The sequence below is a fragment of the Pan troglodytes genome, chromosome 21 (genome assembly GCF_028858775.2).
Source record: "Pan troglodytes isolate AG18354 chromosome 21, NHGRI_mPanTro3-v2.0_pri, whole genome shotgun sequence".
In the NCBI taxonomy this organism is placed as follows: domain Eukaryota; kingdom Metazoa; phylum Chordata; class Mammalia; order Primates; family Hominidae; genus Pan; species Pan troglodytes.
The window spans coordinates 41,085,401-41,103,027 of NC_072419.2; the positions used below are offsets into that span (position 1 = coordinate 41,085,401).

The 17,627-nt window shown below is 49.8% G+C and overlaps 1 protein-coding gene across 6 annotated transcripts in view; it reads right to left on the reverse strand.

Moving 5' to 3' along the window:
• GGT7 (gamma-glutamyltransferase 7) overlaps positions 1–17,627 on the reverse strand; it is a 28,179-nt gene that overhangs the window by 3,982 nt on the left and 6,570 nt on the right. Inside the window, exons 2-14 of one of the 6 annotated variants that reach the window (XR_010154203.1) lie at positions 14,650–14,885; positions 14,138–14,289; positions 12,760–12,877; positions 11,576–11,643; positions 11,291–11,364; positions 10,765–10,961; positions 8,125–8,212; positions 6,107–6,234; positions 5,842–5,930; positions 3,684–3,833; positions 3,450–3,567; positions 2,526–2,611; positions 1,256–1,355 (exon numbers count right to left, since the gene is read on the reverse strand). Coding sequence is in view for 3 of the 6 variants with exons in the window: in XM_016937742.3 (XP_016793231.3) it covers positions 1,256–1,355; positions 2,526–2,663; positions 3,450–3,567; positions 3,684–3,833; positions 5,842–5,930; positions 6,107–6,234; positions 8,125–8,212; positions 10,765–10,961; positions 11,291–11,364; positions 11,576–11,643; positions 12,760–12,877; positions 14,138–14,289; positions 14,650–14,885 (1,656 nt within the window). In the remaining 3 variants the exon portion in view is untranslated. Of the gene's footprint in view, positions 1–1,255; positions 1,356–2,525; positions 3,357–3,449; positions 3,568–3,683; positions 3,834–5,841; positions 5,931–6,106; positions 6,235–8,124; positions 8,213–10,764; positions 10,962–11,290; positions 11,400–11,575; positions 11,644–12,759; positions 12,878–14,137; positions 14,290–14,649; positions 14,886–17,627 lie in introns of all 6 variants that reach the window. The other 5 variants (XR_010154205.1, XM_016937742.3, XM_024352217.3 and 2 more) reach the window with 5 other exon arrangements.

A 17,627-nucleotide genomic window follows, 5' to 3' on the forward strand; every position in this document is an offset into this window, starting at 1 on the left:
GTGTCCTAATTGAAGTTCTGCCACTTAGTGGTTGATCTTTGACTAGTTTATAACTTCTGTGAGCCTCAGTTTCTTCCTCTATAGAATGGGGATAATAATATTGAACAGGCAAGGACTGTGTCTCAATCAATTCTGTATTCTTTTGGACTAGTGTCATATTAATACATTGTCTGTTATAATAAAAACTCCTCAAAGGTGCAGATACTTTCCTGTTTATAAAATTCAGCTGTGCCAAAATTAAGCCCTTTTCTTAGAGGAAAGTCCATCTCTTCACCCTAAGGTCCACGATCTGGCGCCTGCCTGCCTCTCTGATCTAATTTCATCCTTGCTTACTTTGGTCTCCTTTTTAGTCCTCAAACTCACCAAACCCATTCCTGCCCTGAGTTCTTTGTACTTGGCTCCCCTGACCTACAAAGCTCTGCACCAATTCTTTGTATAGTGGGCTCTCTCTTACTTTTTTTTTTTTTTTTTAGGAGATAGGATCTCACTCTGTTACCCAGGCTGTAGGGCAGTGGCGTGATCTTGGCTCACTGTAACCTCTGCCTCCCTGGTTCAAGCAATTCTCCTGCCTCAGCCTCCCGAGTAGCTAGAACCACAGGCACGCGCCATGCCTGGCTAATTAAAAAAATTTTTTTTATAGAGACGGCGGGGGGGTGGGGGGGGTCTCACTATGTTACTGAGGCTGCTCTTGAACTCTTGGCCTCAAGCGATCCTCTCACCTCAGCCTGGGATTATAGGTCTGAGCCATTGCACCCAGTTTCTTTCTCACTCTTTAGATCTCAGCTTAAATGCCACCAAAGAGAAGTCTTCCTTGATCATTGAGTCCGTCCTATTATATCACCCTGCTTTGACAGTTGGCAGAGCATTTATTTGTCTCATATTTCTTTGATGACTTATTTTCTTGTTTGCCTGTAAATGCAGAATCCCCAGCACCTAGGATGATGCCTGGAACACGTACGTGTTCAATACAAACTGTTGAGTAAATGAAAGTTTGAAGAATGAACAACTGTGTCTTATTTTACAAATGAGAAAACTGAGGCTCAGAGTTGAGACATGGATTTCTCAAGGCCACACAACCAGGAAATGGCAAGACTGGTTCCAATCCCCAGATCGTTCACTGCTCCAATAGAAATATGCCAAATAAAACCAAACTTCACTGGCAGTTGGTGCTGGTTGAGGCATGGGCACCCTTGGGAGGAGTCCTTTCTCTACCTGTCCCTGTGCCCGCCCCACGAGGTCTCTGCTCTGCACTCACTGTCCACCTGCAGGAGGTTGGACTGCAGGTCCGGGTGTAGGCGGCCGCGGGCCAGGCTGTCACTCAGGTTCCGGTTCAAGGTCAGGACATTCAGCAGAACCTGTGGTAGCCAAGGTACAGAAAAATCAGGGCTGTCCCAGGGGTGATGGTCCAGGATTCCTCAGCTCTCACCCTTGGTCCAGGCTCCTTAGTCTTGAGAATTCTTACACCGGGTGTCATCTGAGCCTCCTAACAGCCCTGGAAGACAGGCAGGCCTGTGATGACTGTTCCCATTTCACAGAGAGGGAAAGTGAAGTCCAGCAAGGAAAATGACTTACTCCAGAGTTTAGAGGAAGCCAGGGAAGATACACCACTAGAACCAAGTCTCTTTAATCTAGCCCAGGGCTCCCTTCTTTTCTCTCTGGATAGGGCAAGGTTAATAGCTAGGAGTGGTCTAGGGCACAATGTGGGTGCTTTTAACTTAGTGGTTAGGAGTGTGCGTAGGCTCTGGAACCAAACTGCCTCCCTGCTCTTTCTAGCTGAAGGTACTTGACCTAAAGTCTTAACCTCTCTGGGCTTCGGTTTCCTTATCTATAAAATAGAAATAAGGATTCTCTCCAGAACTGGGAAGGTTAAAATGGTTAACACACATAACACAGTGCCCAGCACTTAGTACGAACTCTTTAAATGTTAGCTATTGTTATTATTTCCATTTTAAAGATGAAGAGACTGAGGTTCAGAGCTGTTAAGTGAATGCTCCAGCATCACACAGTTACAAATTGGTAGCACTTGGGCCGGAACCCAGGAGTGTCTGATTCCAGAACTCAAGATCGTTAACTCACCACCTGCCAAAATAGGTGCCTGGCATATATATCAGGTTCTCAAGACATTCATGGAGCCATTCTGAGGTGTTCTGGAGAAAAGCAGGCCCTTCCTTTCAAATCCCACCCTAAAGAGGGCTGGTTGTCTATTCAGATGCTGGGTAGAGGTATAATGGGACTTGAGGTTAACAGAACCCAGGCCACCCAGATGCTAACCCCACTTTTCAATCTACTGACCCTGCCATTTCCCCTGCAACCGGGAAAGACAGGGAGCATCAGGGCTCCATTTTCACTAAGAAACTCAGCGCAGCCCATGTCCACATTGCCCAGGATGCGCCTGGCACAAAGCAGCCTCAGCCCATGTTTGCCGCATGAGGAATGGAAACAAGCCACAGATATGACAGGCATCTGCAGTCTAGGCCACAGCTTGGCTCCCGGCTGAAAAAGGCCAACCATGGCGTAAACCTCACCTGTGTCAGGCCGCTGAGGCCCCGCGCAGCTCCATTGGCCCCCAGAGCGAGGTAGGTTCCACAGAGCCCCTCCGCAGGTCGGACCACTGTGGGCAGCAGGAAAGAGAGTGGCCGCTTCCCTGGCTGCACTGAATTCTCCTGTTGTTAGAGGACAGAGACCACAAGGGGCAGGTGGGGTGGGACAAGACCGGGAAAGGGCCCCTCCACAACCCTTCCAACTGCTCTCCCTCTTCTACATCTTCCACAGGCCCAGTTTTCCTGGGAGACTGGTCCCTTCCCAGACAACAGTTTGCTATCTGTGAAATGGGTAGGGTGCCTGGATGGGTGGGGTGGATGGGGGAGTGATAAGTACATCCACTGAGCTATGAGGCTGCTACGGGTCACAGGAGAAAGGACCAAGCCAAGAAAGATGGCAATGGGGAAGAACAGGATAACCCCACCCTGATCATCTCTACGTGTCTTTGCCCTGCTGGGGCCCCAGATGGCGGGGTGTAAGAGTGCTGATTTTTAACTAGATAAAAATTATTAAATCCTTCCTCCTTGGGTCCCTCTTTGGTGCCCAACCATAGGGCTGAGCCCCATCAGCTCAAGCTCACATAGTCACAGACCGCTAGTGCTGGAAAATGCCCAAAACATCAAATAGGAGCCAAAACCCTCATTGTACAGGTGAAGAAATTGCCCAGAGAGGGCAAGATCTTCACAAGGTCACACAGTAAGACAGTGACAGAATGGGACAAGGGTTCTTCAGACCCAGCAGGCTCCATGTCCCAGACTTAGCAGGGCTAGGGATGAGGTGAACATCTTCTTTAGGCTTCCTTATACTAGAAGATTCTGGAGAAAGTAGGGAGAAAGGGGCAGCCATGCCATTGCACCTCCTACCTATAGGCCTCAGGGTCCCCAGGAAAGCAGGGAAGCAAATCCTACCAGGCTGGGTGCAGAGTGGTTAGCTGTCCGGTTGGGCCAGGAGAAGTCCAGCATCTGGCTGTTAAGCAGGATCCCCGAGGGGGTGATAAGGCCGCTGCCAAAGGGCTGGTTCAGGGAGCTGGGGGCCGAGGTGGGGTTGGGTGAGCCCTGGCCCATCCTCACCTCTACCCAGCCCCCACCCCCTCTTGGTTCAGAGGATCCCTTGTTCCAGGTTCTGAGTCTGAGCTGGCATACCTAACCATGGCCACAATGAAGTCATCAGGTCCCATGATCAGCACCTGGGCAGCCGTGGGAGCTCCGTCTAGTTCATAGACAGGCAGGAGTGGGGCAGGGGCTGCCTGGGAGTCATTGATATGGCCCCGGAGGTAGGCGGCCTCCACCTTGCTGAAAAGACAAGGGGTGGGAGATGAGCAAACAACAGGCTCTCAATACACCCCACCTACCTCACTTTTGTGGTGTTTGTGTAATTATTTGATGAAATCTACCTCCCTCACTGGACTACTAGGTCTATGAGTGCAGAAGCTCATTAATTGCACATAAGAAATACCCAGAAAATAGCTGTTGAATGTATTTAGGTATTATTTAGATTCTTTTCTGGAACCAACTTTTATTTAATGTTTAAATCAAGAGCCTTTTAGTTATCTGACTTCTTAATCCTTTCTATGAAAGTGCCTGGTGCATAATGGATGATCAGAAAATATTTGCTTTGAATTAACAAACTGGATTCATTTAAACTAATGTTTGTAGTCTAAAGTTTTATTAAGAGTTTAGTTGGGGGAGGATTTTGTATATGAGGATTTTTTTTTTCTTCCTAATGAGATAGAGTTTTGCTCTGTCACACAGGCTGGAGTGCAGTGACGCTGTCTCAGCTCACTGCAACCTCTGCCTCCCAGGTTCAAGTGATTCTCCTGCCTCAGCCTCCCGATTATCTGGGATTACAGGCACCTGCCACCACACCTAGCTAATTTTTTTTAGTCTACTAAAAAAAACCCCGTCTCTAGACGGGGTTTCACCATGTTGGCCAGGCCGGTCTTGAACTCCTGACCTCAAATGATCCACTCACCTCGGCCTCCCAAAGTGCTGGGATTACAGGCATGAGCCACCACATCCAGCCAGGATCTTTACTTTCTTTTAGAGTTTTTTCCCAAGGCACAGAGTAAGTGCTCAATAACTATTTACTGGATGAACTGGTTGAATAGATTTCATATAGGTGTGTGTGTGTGTGTGTGTGTGTGTGTGTGTGTTTTAGAGCAAAGTTTGCATTGACCTTAGAAACAATATGTAATGCTCCAGACTTTTAAAAATTCAACTGAGGCGGGAGGCTGAAGCAGGAGAATTGCTTGAACCTGGGAGGCAGAGGTTACAGTGAGCCAAGATCATGCCACTGCACTCCAGCCTGGGCGACAGAGCGAGACTCCATCTCAAAAAAAAAAAAAAAAAAAAAATTCAACTGAGGGTTTCTTACCTAATAACTATGTGTTGGATTATCCATAGCTGATTAGAGAATAAGTTACCAAAGATTACTTGAAGACATTTATTCAATTTTCAACCAAAAAAAGCTTTACATGTATGATTTTGTTTAGTCCTTACCACAACCTTACAAGGTTGATACCATTATTGTCAAGCCCCCTTGTAGAAACAGATTTAGAGAGTTTAAACCACTTGCCCAAGGCTGCACAGCTAGTGAAGGGTCAAGCTGGAATTTGAATGAAGGCAGTCTCATCAGAGCCCACAACCTACTACTATGTTATGTTGCTAATGAAGCTGTATTACCACCACCTTCAGTATTTGCTTGGAGACTGTTTGTTTGTTTTTGGAGACAAAGTCTCACTCTGTCACCCAGGCTGGAGTGCAGTGGCATGATCTCGGCTCACTGCAACCTCTGCTCCCCGGGTTCAAGTGATTCTCCTGCCTCAGCCTCCTGACTAGCTGGGACTACAGGCACGCGCCACCACGCCCGGCTAATTTTTGTATTTTTAGTAGAGGTAGGGTTTCACTATGTTGGTCAGGCTGGTCTCAAACTCGTGACCTCAGGTGATCCACCCGCCTTGGCCTCCCAAAGTACTGGGATTACAGGCGTGAGCCACCATGCCTGGCTTTTGTTTGGTATTGAGCTTTCTTTTCCTACTCAAAAGGAGGAGCAGATGGGCTTATATAGGTGCTATGCTAGCCTCAAAAAAATTTAAGAGCCACATGAAGTAAGCCAACTCATTGTGCTGATAGGAAAGGTGAGGTGCAGGGAGAGGCACCCAGTGTCACGTTGTGAGTTGGGGTTGAGCTGAAATTGACTTAGGATTTCAGGCCTTTATTGCTATACCAGCTGCTTTTCTCCTGACCCTTTCCCCACACCCACCACTGCCTCTGTAGCCCCCAGGTCCTGCCCAAGACCCACCTGAGCATGTCATCCATGCTCTCAGTGATGGTAGAATCATAGACGGGATCTCCCAGTCTGCTGGCCAGGGCTAATGCAATCTTCAGGGTCTGAAAATACAGCAGGGATATGGAAAAGGCTGCCAGGCCCCTCCCAGCACCCACACCCAGCGGACTTTCGTGTGTGAGAAAACTTGGAGGGGATTTAGTCCTGCCCTATGGCAGTACCCAATCTCCCCACTCCTAATATCCTTAAATCCAGGGAAAGGCGGACGGGTCAGCCTCACCTCTGCCACCCAGTGAAGAGCCTGTTCTCGGGATACCAGGCTGGTGAGATTGAAGCCCTCCAGGATGTTGAGAGCACTGATGAGGGCAGGGCCCGTGTGCGGAGGCGGGGGACTAAGAACCAGGTGGCCTGAAAGGACAGGAAGTGACTGATGGCAGGGTAGGGGTCAAGGCACCTTCACATCCCACATCCCATCTCCACATTCCACCATCACACACTGAGACCACTGTGCTGAACTCCCTCACCAGATGGGGAAACTGAAACATTGAGAGGCAAAGAGACTCATTCAAGTTCACATGGCAAGTCAAGGGCAGGGCCAGGACTTGAACTCAGAACACTGGTCTTCAGTTTCCTCTGCCATTTGAGAAAACTAAGGCTCAAGAGGGCTGTGGCTTGCCCAGAGTCACACTGCAGGCTATCAGCAGAGCACAGCAGAAACAGGTGACCAGATGTCCATATTCCTGGCCTGTCATGTGTCTCCTTTTAGCTCTCCCATAGGCCAGGATATTATCCATGACTCCTGATGGTCTCATCCAGCCCCAAACTTCTTGGCAGCAGCAACCTTCTCTTCCTATTCTGTTACTAGATGTTTGGACATCAAAGGAATAATAGCTGATGCATAACACTAACATTAACTCATTTAGTCCTCACTGTGGCTACTGTTATCACACATATTTGATAGGTCCAGAAACTGTGGTACAGAGAGACAAGGGGAATCCAGAGCACTCAAGGTACTAGCATTGTTGAGACAACCCAGGCTGGGAAGGGGAAATGGAAAATCTATATTCAGTGCATGCTCTGATCAGGGCAACTTCCTACATCATCTCATCAAATCCTTATAGGCATCCTAAGATGTAGGCACTATTATTATTTCCATTTTAAGGAGGGAACCAAGGCTCAGAGTGGGAAGTAGCTTGTTCAAGGTAAATGGCACAGTTGGTACTCAAACCCAGGTCTTCCTAGCTCCAACGCTACGCTTGTTCTTTTTTCTTTTCTTTGTGTGTGTGTGTGTGTGTGTGTGAGTGAGATAATGGTCTCACTCTGTCACCCAGGCTGTAGTGCAGTGGCACAATCATGCTCACTGCAGCCTTGACCTCCCAGGCTCAAGCAATCCTCCCATCTCAACCTCCTGAGTAGCTAGGACTATAGGTACACCACCACGCCTGGGTAATTTTTAAATTTTTTATAGAGACGGTGTCTCACTATGTTGCCCAGGCTGGTCATGAACTCCTGGGCTCAAGTGATCCTCCTGCCTCAGCCTCCCAATGTGCTGGGGTTATAGGCCTGAGCCACTGCACCCAGCTGATAGGCTCTTTCCATTGCTTCATATTCCACTGCCTCTGGCAGAGGAATCAGGTTGGAGATTGAGGCCTGGAAAGTTGAACTCAGAGAAACCCTTTCCTGGGGCTTGATGTCATCTGGCTCTCCTAGAAGGGAAAGAACCTGAGAATCTTCTGAGAAATCCAGCACCTACCACCTTGGGTTCAGTAAACATGGACCCCACCCATGTCATAAGCTTGGTTTTCTGGGTTCCCTGTTGGTTTTCTTGAGTTTGGCCAGTTAAGTTATATTCCCTCCTCGGGCCTCAATTTCTTTTTGGCACTATGAGGAGCTGGGTCTATGACTGTCTTGAAGGGTTCATTCTACTGTGAAGCTTGGATGGACTTTGTCTTAAAAATTCTTAGGAAGTACAGGGCAGTGACAGCGCTGCTGGGGAAAGGGCAGAGGCAACACAGAGCCCAAATCAAGAAAACCTATGGCCAGAACCCCAACTTCCAGGTTGGACCCTTTGACCAGGTCCACCCCCCAATATCCTAAATACTTGGGGTAACTGACCCCACAGCTACTTTTCAGAAGGTGGGCTGACTCTGGTTTGCTTCAACAGTTGACTGCCCAGGTAGCTCACTGCCTTAGTTTCTCTCCTGTGAAATGGAGAGGAGTCTCTAGGCCAAAACGATGTGGCCATGGACTGGGAGGCTTCTCCTGAGTGGGGACCCTGGGAGCCGGGGGAGAGGTCACCTCTGTACACGCCACACACAGGCTTCTCCACAAGGGCGCTGTAATTGCTGAAGTCCTCTTCGGTTATGACACCCCCTGCGTGCTGAGCCTGGAGGGAAGAGAATGAGGGAATGACCTCCCACCACTGTGACATGGTGGTTTTGGCCTATAACACGTTTGGATCACAGACAGATCAGCTGTTTATAACTTCTGTGCCTTCTGCAACCCCCATCGTGGCCTTTAGAGACCCCATTATCCCTAGACACCTCAGGAAAAAGGAAGGGGGAAAAGCACTAACATTGAGCACCTATCATGTGCCAGGCATCACACTGGGTACATTCCATGAATGACCTCCTTAGCTTGCCATTCAAGACTTTTTGTGATCTGGCCCCAGCCTACCCCTCCCACCTCATGTCCTGCTGTTCCCCAGTGAGCTCTATGCAGCTGCAGAGTGACCTGCAGTTCCTGAACTCATGCCTTCGTGTCTTTGTACCTGCTGCTCTCTCTGCCTATGTAAAAGGAAGGTTTTCCACTTATGGCACACTTGCCTAGGAGATACCAAAACTGAATGCTGCATCTCACCACAACCAACTAAAGCCACTAGAAAACCATGACTTTGAGTGATCCTAGAAGGACTGACCCTTATTGGACATAACCAAGCCCTCATTATTGACCAATGAACCAATCTTGTACAAACCAATGGGCTCATTCCATCCTATCCAGTGTGCTGTCAACCCTAAATTAGCATAATCACTCTGAATCCTTTCCTTTTTTGTACCTTATAGTACTTGAAACCCTTGAGTTATCTATCTTCAGAGAATTACACATTGATTTTTTTTTTTTTTTTTTTTTTTTGAGGCAGGGTCTCATTCTGTCGCCCAGGCTGGAATGCAGTGGCATGATCATGGCTCACTGTAGCCTCAACCTTCCCAGGCTCAGATGATCCTCCTGCCTCAGCCTCCTGAGTAGCTGGGACTACAGGCACATGCCACCACACCTGGCTAATGTTTGTATGTTTTGTAGAGATGGGGTCTCACTATGTTGCCCAGGCTGGTCTCAAACTCCTGAGCTCAAGTGATCCACCCATCTTGGCCTCCCAAAGTGGGGATTACAGGCGTGAGCCACCATGCCTGGCCCATTTGAATTCTTGAGTTCCTTTTTCTGGCAAGTTAATAAACTCAACTTTGGGTTTCTTTTTATCAAAGATCTGATGGTCTTTGTTACAATCTCCTGCATTCCCTTTGCCACCTCCAGGAAAGGGCACACAACCCAGGCCTGGCCAATTGGGGCATTCCCTTCTGTGCCACAGTGATTGATTTGGGAATAGTCATGAAACCTATGATGAGCTAATAAGACACAACCTGGAGGCTTTTGCTGGAACTACTGGGAAGGAAAAATGCTCTTTCTCTGGGATAGCTTGCTGGAAGGATGGCCTGATATGGGCTGGTGGGGAGCAGGTGGAAAGGATCTGATAGTGAATCCAAACAAAGGAAAGTAGAGTTGAGAGAGAGAGAAAGAGAAAGAGGGAGAGCAAATCCTAACACAGTGGATTGATAATCTGGACACAGAAGAATCTAAAGCCAGTAATCTCCTGGACTTCCCAGTTAAGTCTGTTTGAGTCTATCGCCACATCCAGTGCCCAGCATAGGGCTTGGCACAGAGCAGGCACTCTGTGAATGTTGAATGAATAACAGACCTATTTAATTCCCACAACTGTATGGCAGAGACAGATATAATCATCCCCATTGCTCAGATGAGAGAACCACTGAGTTGGTCTATGCATCCTTACCATGAACATAATTTTCCATTAGGACTTTTGCACTATTAATGACAGTTCTCACATCTGTTACTGCCTGAGACTGGGACTCTTTGGGATTGGATGGTAAACTTCTGTGTCAATCTCCCCAGTCTTGATACTCAACAATGAAAGAGGTGCTTCCCTCAGTCCCTAGAAAACCCAAAAGCAGGGAAGGATTGTGAGCTTAGGGAAGCTGAGGCCGATACTGGGTCTCCACCAGGCCTGGGAGGGACATGACAAGCCCCTGCACAGGCTGGCATCACCCCTGAGAAGCCCAAAGGTACCTCTGAATCAAGACAGAACACTTCTGGCTAGGCGTGGGGGCTCACACCTGTAATCCCAGCACTTTGGGAGGCCAGGACAGGTGGATCTCTTGAGGTCAGGAGTTCGAGACCAGCCTGGCCAACATGGTGAAACCTCATCTCTACTAAAAATACAAAATTAGCTGGGTGTGGTGGTGCACACCTGTAATCCCAGTTACTCGGGAGGCTGAGGCAGGAGACTCACTTGAACCTGGGAGGCGGAGGTTGCAGTGAGCCAAGATCGCACCACTGCACTCCAGCCTGGGTGACACAGCGGGACTCCGTCTCAAAAAAAAAAAAAAAAGACAACACTTCCATCATCCCAGGAGGTTTTTCATGTCATATCCCAGTCAGCTCCTCCCAGCCCCACCAACCACTGATCTGATTTCTGTCACTAGAGGTTAGTTTTGACTATTCTAGAATTTCAAATGAACATAATCCACAGTAAATAATATAGAAAGAAAGGGAGGGAGGGAGGGAAGGAAGGAAAAAATGCGGACGCGGATGTCCTGCAATAGGGACCTTGGGGCATGCCCCCACCCGCACAACACGAGCACTTACCTCGGCCACCATCTCCAGTGTGAGGTTGCCACCTGCGTAGAAGGCAGCCGGGCCGGAGGTGCCAAGTACATCCAGCACCTCAGCCAGGTCGGGCCGATGCAGCAATGAGCCAGGTAGTGGCGGGCGGCCCGATGGCAGGAACGTCTCCCGGAAGCGCTCGGACATGTTGGGTGGCAGCTGTTCAGCCAGGGCACGGGCTAGGGGCAGGGACGGGAGGCTGGGCAGGGCGGGACGCCAGGACTGGACCGGATGAGACGCGCAATAGGTGGGGTAGATGGGGGCAGAGTGGCCCACCCTAAGTGCCCTGACCCCCAGGAGCCTGTTAAGCGCGAGGCAGGGATGTCTAAGGGCCCTTCCCAGACCCCCTCGTTTAAGGCCGCCTCCAGGTGAGGGTGGGATAAGGTGGGGAGGGGGTCTGAGGAGCAAACTGGAAGAGAGGGCCTCTCTGGCTTGGGCTCCAAATCTCAAAGATTCTACCCTTCTCCATCAACCTCATGTCTCTCCCAAATCCCCAGGCCCCACTGACCTAGATCATGAGTCACGTTGAAGCCATCTTGGGCCACAGCTGCTGCGAAGGCCAGGACTTGGGACCATGGCAGCCTGGGGGGGCCGGAGAGCAGGGGGTGGAGGAGGTCCTGGGGGAATGAGGAGGGGTCCGGGGGAAGGGGGGTTCCTGGGAAGGAGAGTCCTGGCAAGGGAAGGGGATATTAGGAGGGGGAGTTGGGAAAGGAAGAATCCAGGGAAGTAGGAGAAGGCCACCCAAGGAGAGATGCAAACGGGGGTCCCTGGTCCCCAGGGGGAGGGTTGTTACCTGCCATAGAGCTGGTGAGCTTCATGTAGCCCCTTCACCATTCCGGGAACCCCCACCAAGAGCCCAGGCTGGGCAAGGCGGGTAGGCGAGGGAGAGAGGAGACCAGGTCACTGGAAGGGGGGTGCTGGGCTGAACTCCGCAGAGCCCCAAGCCAGGGATGGCTGGCACAGGGGAGAGACACAGGCCAAGTATCCCAGGGGAGGGACAAGCTTTCCCAAGCAGGCACCCCTCCCATCTCCCTGACTTCCTATCAGCAAATGCAGAAAGGCCTCTTTTAGCTGCCGTAGTTGGGGGATTTATAAATTAAGCAAAACTCTTTTAAGAGCCAGGACATAACCAGTGTAGAAAGACACCTGTCTACATTGGATTTCACCAACCCCTGCTTTTTTTTTTTTTTTTTTTCCTGTTACCCAGGCTGGAGTACAGTGGCATGGTCATAGCTCACTGTGGCCTCCAACTCCTGGGCTCAAGTCAAGCGATCCTTGGCGCATGCTACCATGCCTGGCTAATTTCAAGGCATTTTTTGTAGAGACAAAGTCTCACTATGTCACTCAGGCTGGTCTCAAACTCCTGGCCTCAAGCAATCCTCCTGCCTTGGCTTCCCAGAGTGTTGGGATTACAGGTGTGAGCCACTGTGCCCAGGCAACCCTACCTTTTAAAATGGTGGACAAGGGACCTTCATTTAACCTATTCAGTTTCACCCCACCATTACTCTGAGCTCTGAAGACTCAGGGGTGTGTTTGGCTTTTGCCACCGCACTAAGTACCCATTTTTCCAAGTTATTCGATATCTTCTTTTTCTTTCAGCAGACAGTTGGTTTACTTCTGGCAATTCCCCTCTAATCTTCCAATATGTCAGGGGCTGGGAAAGTTATAGTCAACTGGCTCAGAGTGAGATGTGTGAGTTTCATTGCATCAACTTCGTGACATTTCAGGGTACTCAGTAGCCTTTTTTCTTCCTTCCCATGTGCCAGATAGGTAAGATTCCCAGAGAAGTAAGGTTCCAGATTTTCTAGTTCATTATTTTATCTTGGGGGCTGCCTGACTCTCTCATAGCCTAAGAGAATCCTGCTCAACTCTTTTTCCCACTCCCCTGGTAAATACTTAGCAAATTAATGCTTGGGTTACCAGAAGGGCAATGAAGAGAGACTCCCCTGAACTCTCTCTTCTCACCAGGGTCCCCACCTTGGTCTCCCAGGATCTTTGCAGGGTCTCTTCCCTGAGGGCCCCTGGTGCGGACTCCCGGAAATCAATTAGGTGGCTCTCATTTCGTCGGATGTCATGTACCAGCATCACGCCCCCACTGGGAGAGACACAGAAGGGGAAGTGTGATGATAACATGCTACCCCTCTGTACAATGAATCTGCTGCCCCTCCACCCCCAGTGGTGAGAGCTGTAGGCTCAGTTTTTCATTTGGGGTCAGGTGTCTGAGCTCCCTCCCCAGCATGGATTCACAGACTCAGCCACCCTAAGAGGATGGGAGCAAAACCAAGAGGGTTGGAGACCCAGGGTCCATGGACCTCTTCTATCCTGTCACTGGAGACTTTAATCCCTGATTAGGAAAAGCCCAGAGACTGGCAGAACAGGATGTTCTGCCCCCTGCCCCCACCCTGGACCAGAGCTGGACCCCTGCCAGCTTCCTGCACCTGTCTACTTGGTATGTCCCTTGCCCCTCCCCCAGGACTGGATTATGTAAGGATACAACATGCAAAACCAAAAGAGGAATTTCTTTGGTACGGCTTGGAGAGCTGGTCTTACAGGAGCCAAGATAGGAACTTTGTCAGCTTGTTCCTTTTCTGTAGCTTATTTACGTCTAAGATGGGGGCTGCAAACTTAAATGCCCACAGCCAAATGACAAACTAAGGCAAGCAGGACAGAGAAGAGGAAGTGGTAGAAACTACGGCAAACTGGACAGTGCATGCCCATCATGGGAAGCAGCTTCTATTCCACGCCAGATAACTTCAGCCATGTGTGAATGTGGGCCCAAGTTGTTATCGGATTTCCCGATTGTTCAAGAGATGTTGGAAATCTGGATTTTTATGAAAATTCTCAACTTTTTAACAAAAGCAAACAAAATTTTAAGACAGTTCAGTGTCTAAACCAAACCAGTCTGTGTGCTGGGTGTTGCCCATGGGTGGCCAGCTTGTAACTTCTAAGAGTTCTTAGTGCAGGGTGTATTTTTGGAGGACAGAGGGTCCAAGGCTTTTCATCAGACCCATAGGGATTTATGATCCTAGAAGTTGAAATATCTCTGCCTTAATTGATGACAGTGTACCTCCACCTGTGCACCTTAATTTATGGTTTACAAATTTCTTTTTCTAGTTAAAAAAAAAAAAAAAAAAAAAAAAAAGCTTCTGAAAACACTTTCAGGTTTTCCATAAGGTAGCTTTGCTCTTCTGACTCCATCCAGGGAGAAGGGGGTGAAATTTGGTGTAGAAAGAGAAAATGCAAGGAGTTGGGGCCCAAAAGCCCCTCTCCCTAAGTTAGGAATGCTGCACATGAGGCCTACAGACCTGGAGGCAAGAAGTAGGCCTGGGGGACCCCGACCTCCACTGCTCCTTACCCGCCCAGGCCAGAACTGTGTGGAGCCACGATACCCAAACACAAGGCTGCTGCCACCGCTGCGTCCACAGAAGATCCCTGTTTACTGAGCACCTCGATGCCCAGTGAAGTGCAGCGGGCAGCATCGGTCACCACGGCACCCTGCTGGAAGATCTGGGAGGGGAAAGAGGACTTGGTGGGGGCAGGAGGAGCTGTCCACCTCCCTAGGGCACCTCCACTAGCCCTAGAACTCTACGCGGCATGAAGGTCGAAGCCCTGCCCCCTTGTTGCCTTGACTCTGCCCTCATTACCCCAAGTGCCTCCTAATGGATCTGTCCTTATTCTTCCTTGTTCTGTCCCCTTGTTCTGTCTCCCTCATGCCCTGGAGCTCCTCTCTTTGGGACCTTCCTCTCCCAAGTCACCACCCTCTCTCCCCTTCCACCACTCAGCCATTCCCCAGTTTCCACGGTTCCTCAAACATTACCCCACTCCCCACTCCCCAGTTTCCTCCCCCTCCCCATTTGTCCCCCTCACCTGGGGGTCCCCGAAGTAGATCTGCATGACCAGCGCCACGGTGACACCGGTAGCGAAGGTGAGACAGGCCGTGACGATGACCGTGAGCCCATCCTGGCGGCAGGAGCACTCCGCCGCTGCGGCGGAGAACGGGTCTTTGCGTGTCTCGCGTAGCGGCGACCCGTCTTGGCTGCCCATCTCCGACGACGACGATGGCAGCCGCTGCAGCCGTGCAGACTTCAGGAAGGAGTCCGGGTCTGCGGGCAGGCAGCCGGGGTCGGTCTGGGCATCTCCTATCTGGCCCTGCCCACCCTCCAGGTGGGACTATTCGGCGCTTTCCCTGCCCCGCCCCTGCCACACAATCCCCGCACTGGCTAGCACTACTCACCTTTCCTCATTTTCGCGTGCACCCCAGGACAGGCGGGGCAACGGTGCCCGGCTAGGAGGAGACAGGGACCTCCCCAGCTGGGCAGCAGGGAGGCTGGATTCCCGCCCCTCCCTGATACCTAGGCCAAATTTCCTGGCACCCAGGGCCCAGGGCTGAGAACACTTCCTGGGGGGTGGGGTGGGGGTTCCAGTCCTCAGTGGAAATCGGATCCTGCCCCATTTGGGGCCCAGCCTTCCATGCAAGGAGGCAGCTACATAAACAGAGTGGAGGGACCCTGCCTTCCAACCTCACTTCAGTTATCCGCTCACTCATTCCTTAAATATGGAGAGCCCTATGCTAGGTGCCAGGGGACGGGAACAGATAGTTCCTGCCCTCATGTGGTTCATAGAGCCCTGGAAGAAAAAGCCAATAAGCAAAGGAGTCTATAATTACAAGTTGTGGCAGGTGCTATGAAGAAAAAGGAGGAAATGACAGAATAATGGTGGTAGGGGAGGGAGGACTCCTTAGCTGCAGAAATCAGGGAAGGCCTCTCAGGAAGTGACTTTTAAGCTGAAAACTAAGGGATGAGAAGGAGCCAGCTATAATGTAGAGCAAAGAGTATGGTGTGGAATGTTCTGGAAAGAGGGAACAGTGGATGCAAAGGCCCTAAAGTGGGAATGAGCTTGGCACATTAGGAAAAAAAATAACCAAGGCCTGGGCGGCTCTGGTGTAGCAGGCATGGGGAAAGAGTAGTAAGGGTGGAAGCTAGGCCAGATACATACTGAGCGCAGTGGCTCAATCTTGTAATCCCAGCACTCTGGGGGGCCGAGGCAGGTGGATCACTTGAGGTCAGGAGTTTGAGACCAGCCTGGCCAACATGGTGAAACCCTGGCTCCACTAAAAATACAAAAATTAGCTGGGCATGGTGATCTGTGCCTCTAATTCCAGCTACTTGGGAGGCTGAGGCACGACAGTCACTTGAACCCACAAGGTGGAGGTTGCAGTGAGCCGAGATCGCGCCACAGCACTCCAGCCTGGGTGACAGAGTGAGACTCTGTCTCAAAAGAAAAAAAAAAAAAAAAGGAAGATATGTGGGGCTCTACCAGCCTGGGGAGAAGCTTGGGTTTTACCCTAAGGATTATGGGAGGTCACTACTCGAGAGGCTATTTTTGTTTGTTTTTGAGATGGAGTTTCGCTCTTGTTGCCCAGGCTGGAGTGCAATGGCACAATCCTGGCTCACTGCACCCTCCGCTTCCTGGGTTCAAGCGACTCTCTTGCCTCAGCCTCTCCAGTAGCTATGATTACAGGCACATGCCACCATGCCTGAGTAATTTTGTATTTTTAGTAGAAACAGGGTTTCAGCATATTGGCCAGGCTGGTCTCGAACTCCTGACCCCAGGTGATCTACCTGCCTCAGCCTCCCAAAGTGCTGGGATTACAGGTGTGAGCCACCACACCCGGCCCACTACTAGGGAGTTTTAAGCAAGAATGTGAAACCATCTGTTCTGTGTGTTATTGTTGTTGTTTGAGACAGGGTCTGGCTCTGTCACCCCAGCTGGAGTGCAGTGGCACCATCTCAGCTCACTGAAACCTCTGCCTCCCTGCAACCTCTGCCTCCCAGGCTCAAGCCATCTTCCCACCTCAGCTCAGCTTCCTGAGTAGTTGAGACTACAGGCATGCCCCACTACACCTGGCTAATTTTTGTATTTTTTGTAGAGATGGGATTTCGCCATGTTGCCCAGGCTGGTCTCAAACTCCTGACCTCAAGTGATCCACTCACCTCAGCCTCCCAAAGCGCTGGGATTACAGGCATGAGCCACTGCACCCGGCCTGTTTTGTGTTTTAAAATGATCCCTCTGTCTACTGTCTGGAGACAAACTGGAGGACGATAAGAGTGGAGGTAGGAGAGAACTGAAAGCTCACTATTTGCTGGTGGCTATGGACAAGTCAGTCAAGTCATGCACCTCACCTTCCTCATTCTAGTAATGGAACTAATCCCTAACTGGTGGGATAGGGGTACAAGGATTCCATGAGGTGATGTGCACCCAGTGCACTGTAGGTACTCACTCCAAGTTATTTCTATTCCTTTTCCACCTTGACCAGGGCTGAGACCCTCTTCCATCCCATAGCTCCCTCCTCTGAGTGTTATTAGCTGTGAACCCAGGTCCCTAAATGGCCTAAAGGTCCTAGGTGTTTGTGAACAGTAAAGAAATAGTCTTTACTTTACCTTGACCTCATGCTGTACTCACAATATGTTTTTTAAAGTTTATTCATTCAATTTTTTTAGTACCTGCTACTATGCACTAGGACTATAACCCCTTTAAAAGTCTATGTGATAATATTAAAAACTGACCATTTTATTGTTCTGTTTAAAATACGTGGTTCACTGATGCCAACATAATAAACATCTAAGCTCCTTGTGGTGTTTAAAGACCTACATGATCCACAGTCCCATCTTTTGTGTAAATAAGAAACCAAATATATAGATTAAATGATGATATATGCAAGAAATGTTTATAAATTATTACAGAAGTTACTCTTGGGAAAGGATGCTGAAGATGGGAATGAGATGGGGTGGGAGTTTTTTTGGTTTGAAATTTTTACCACTTATATATATTTCCTTTTTAGAAAT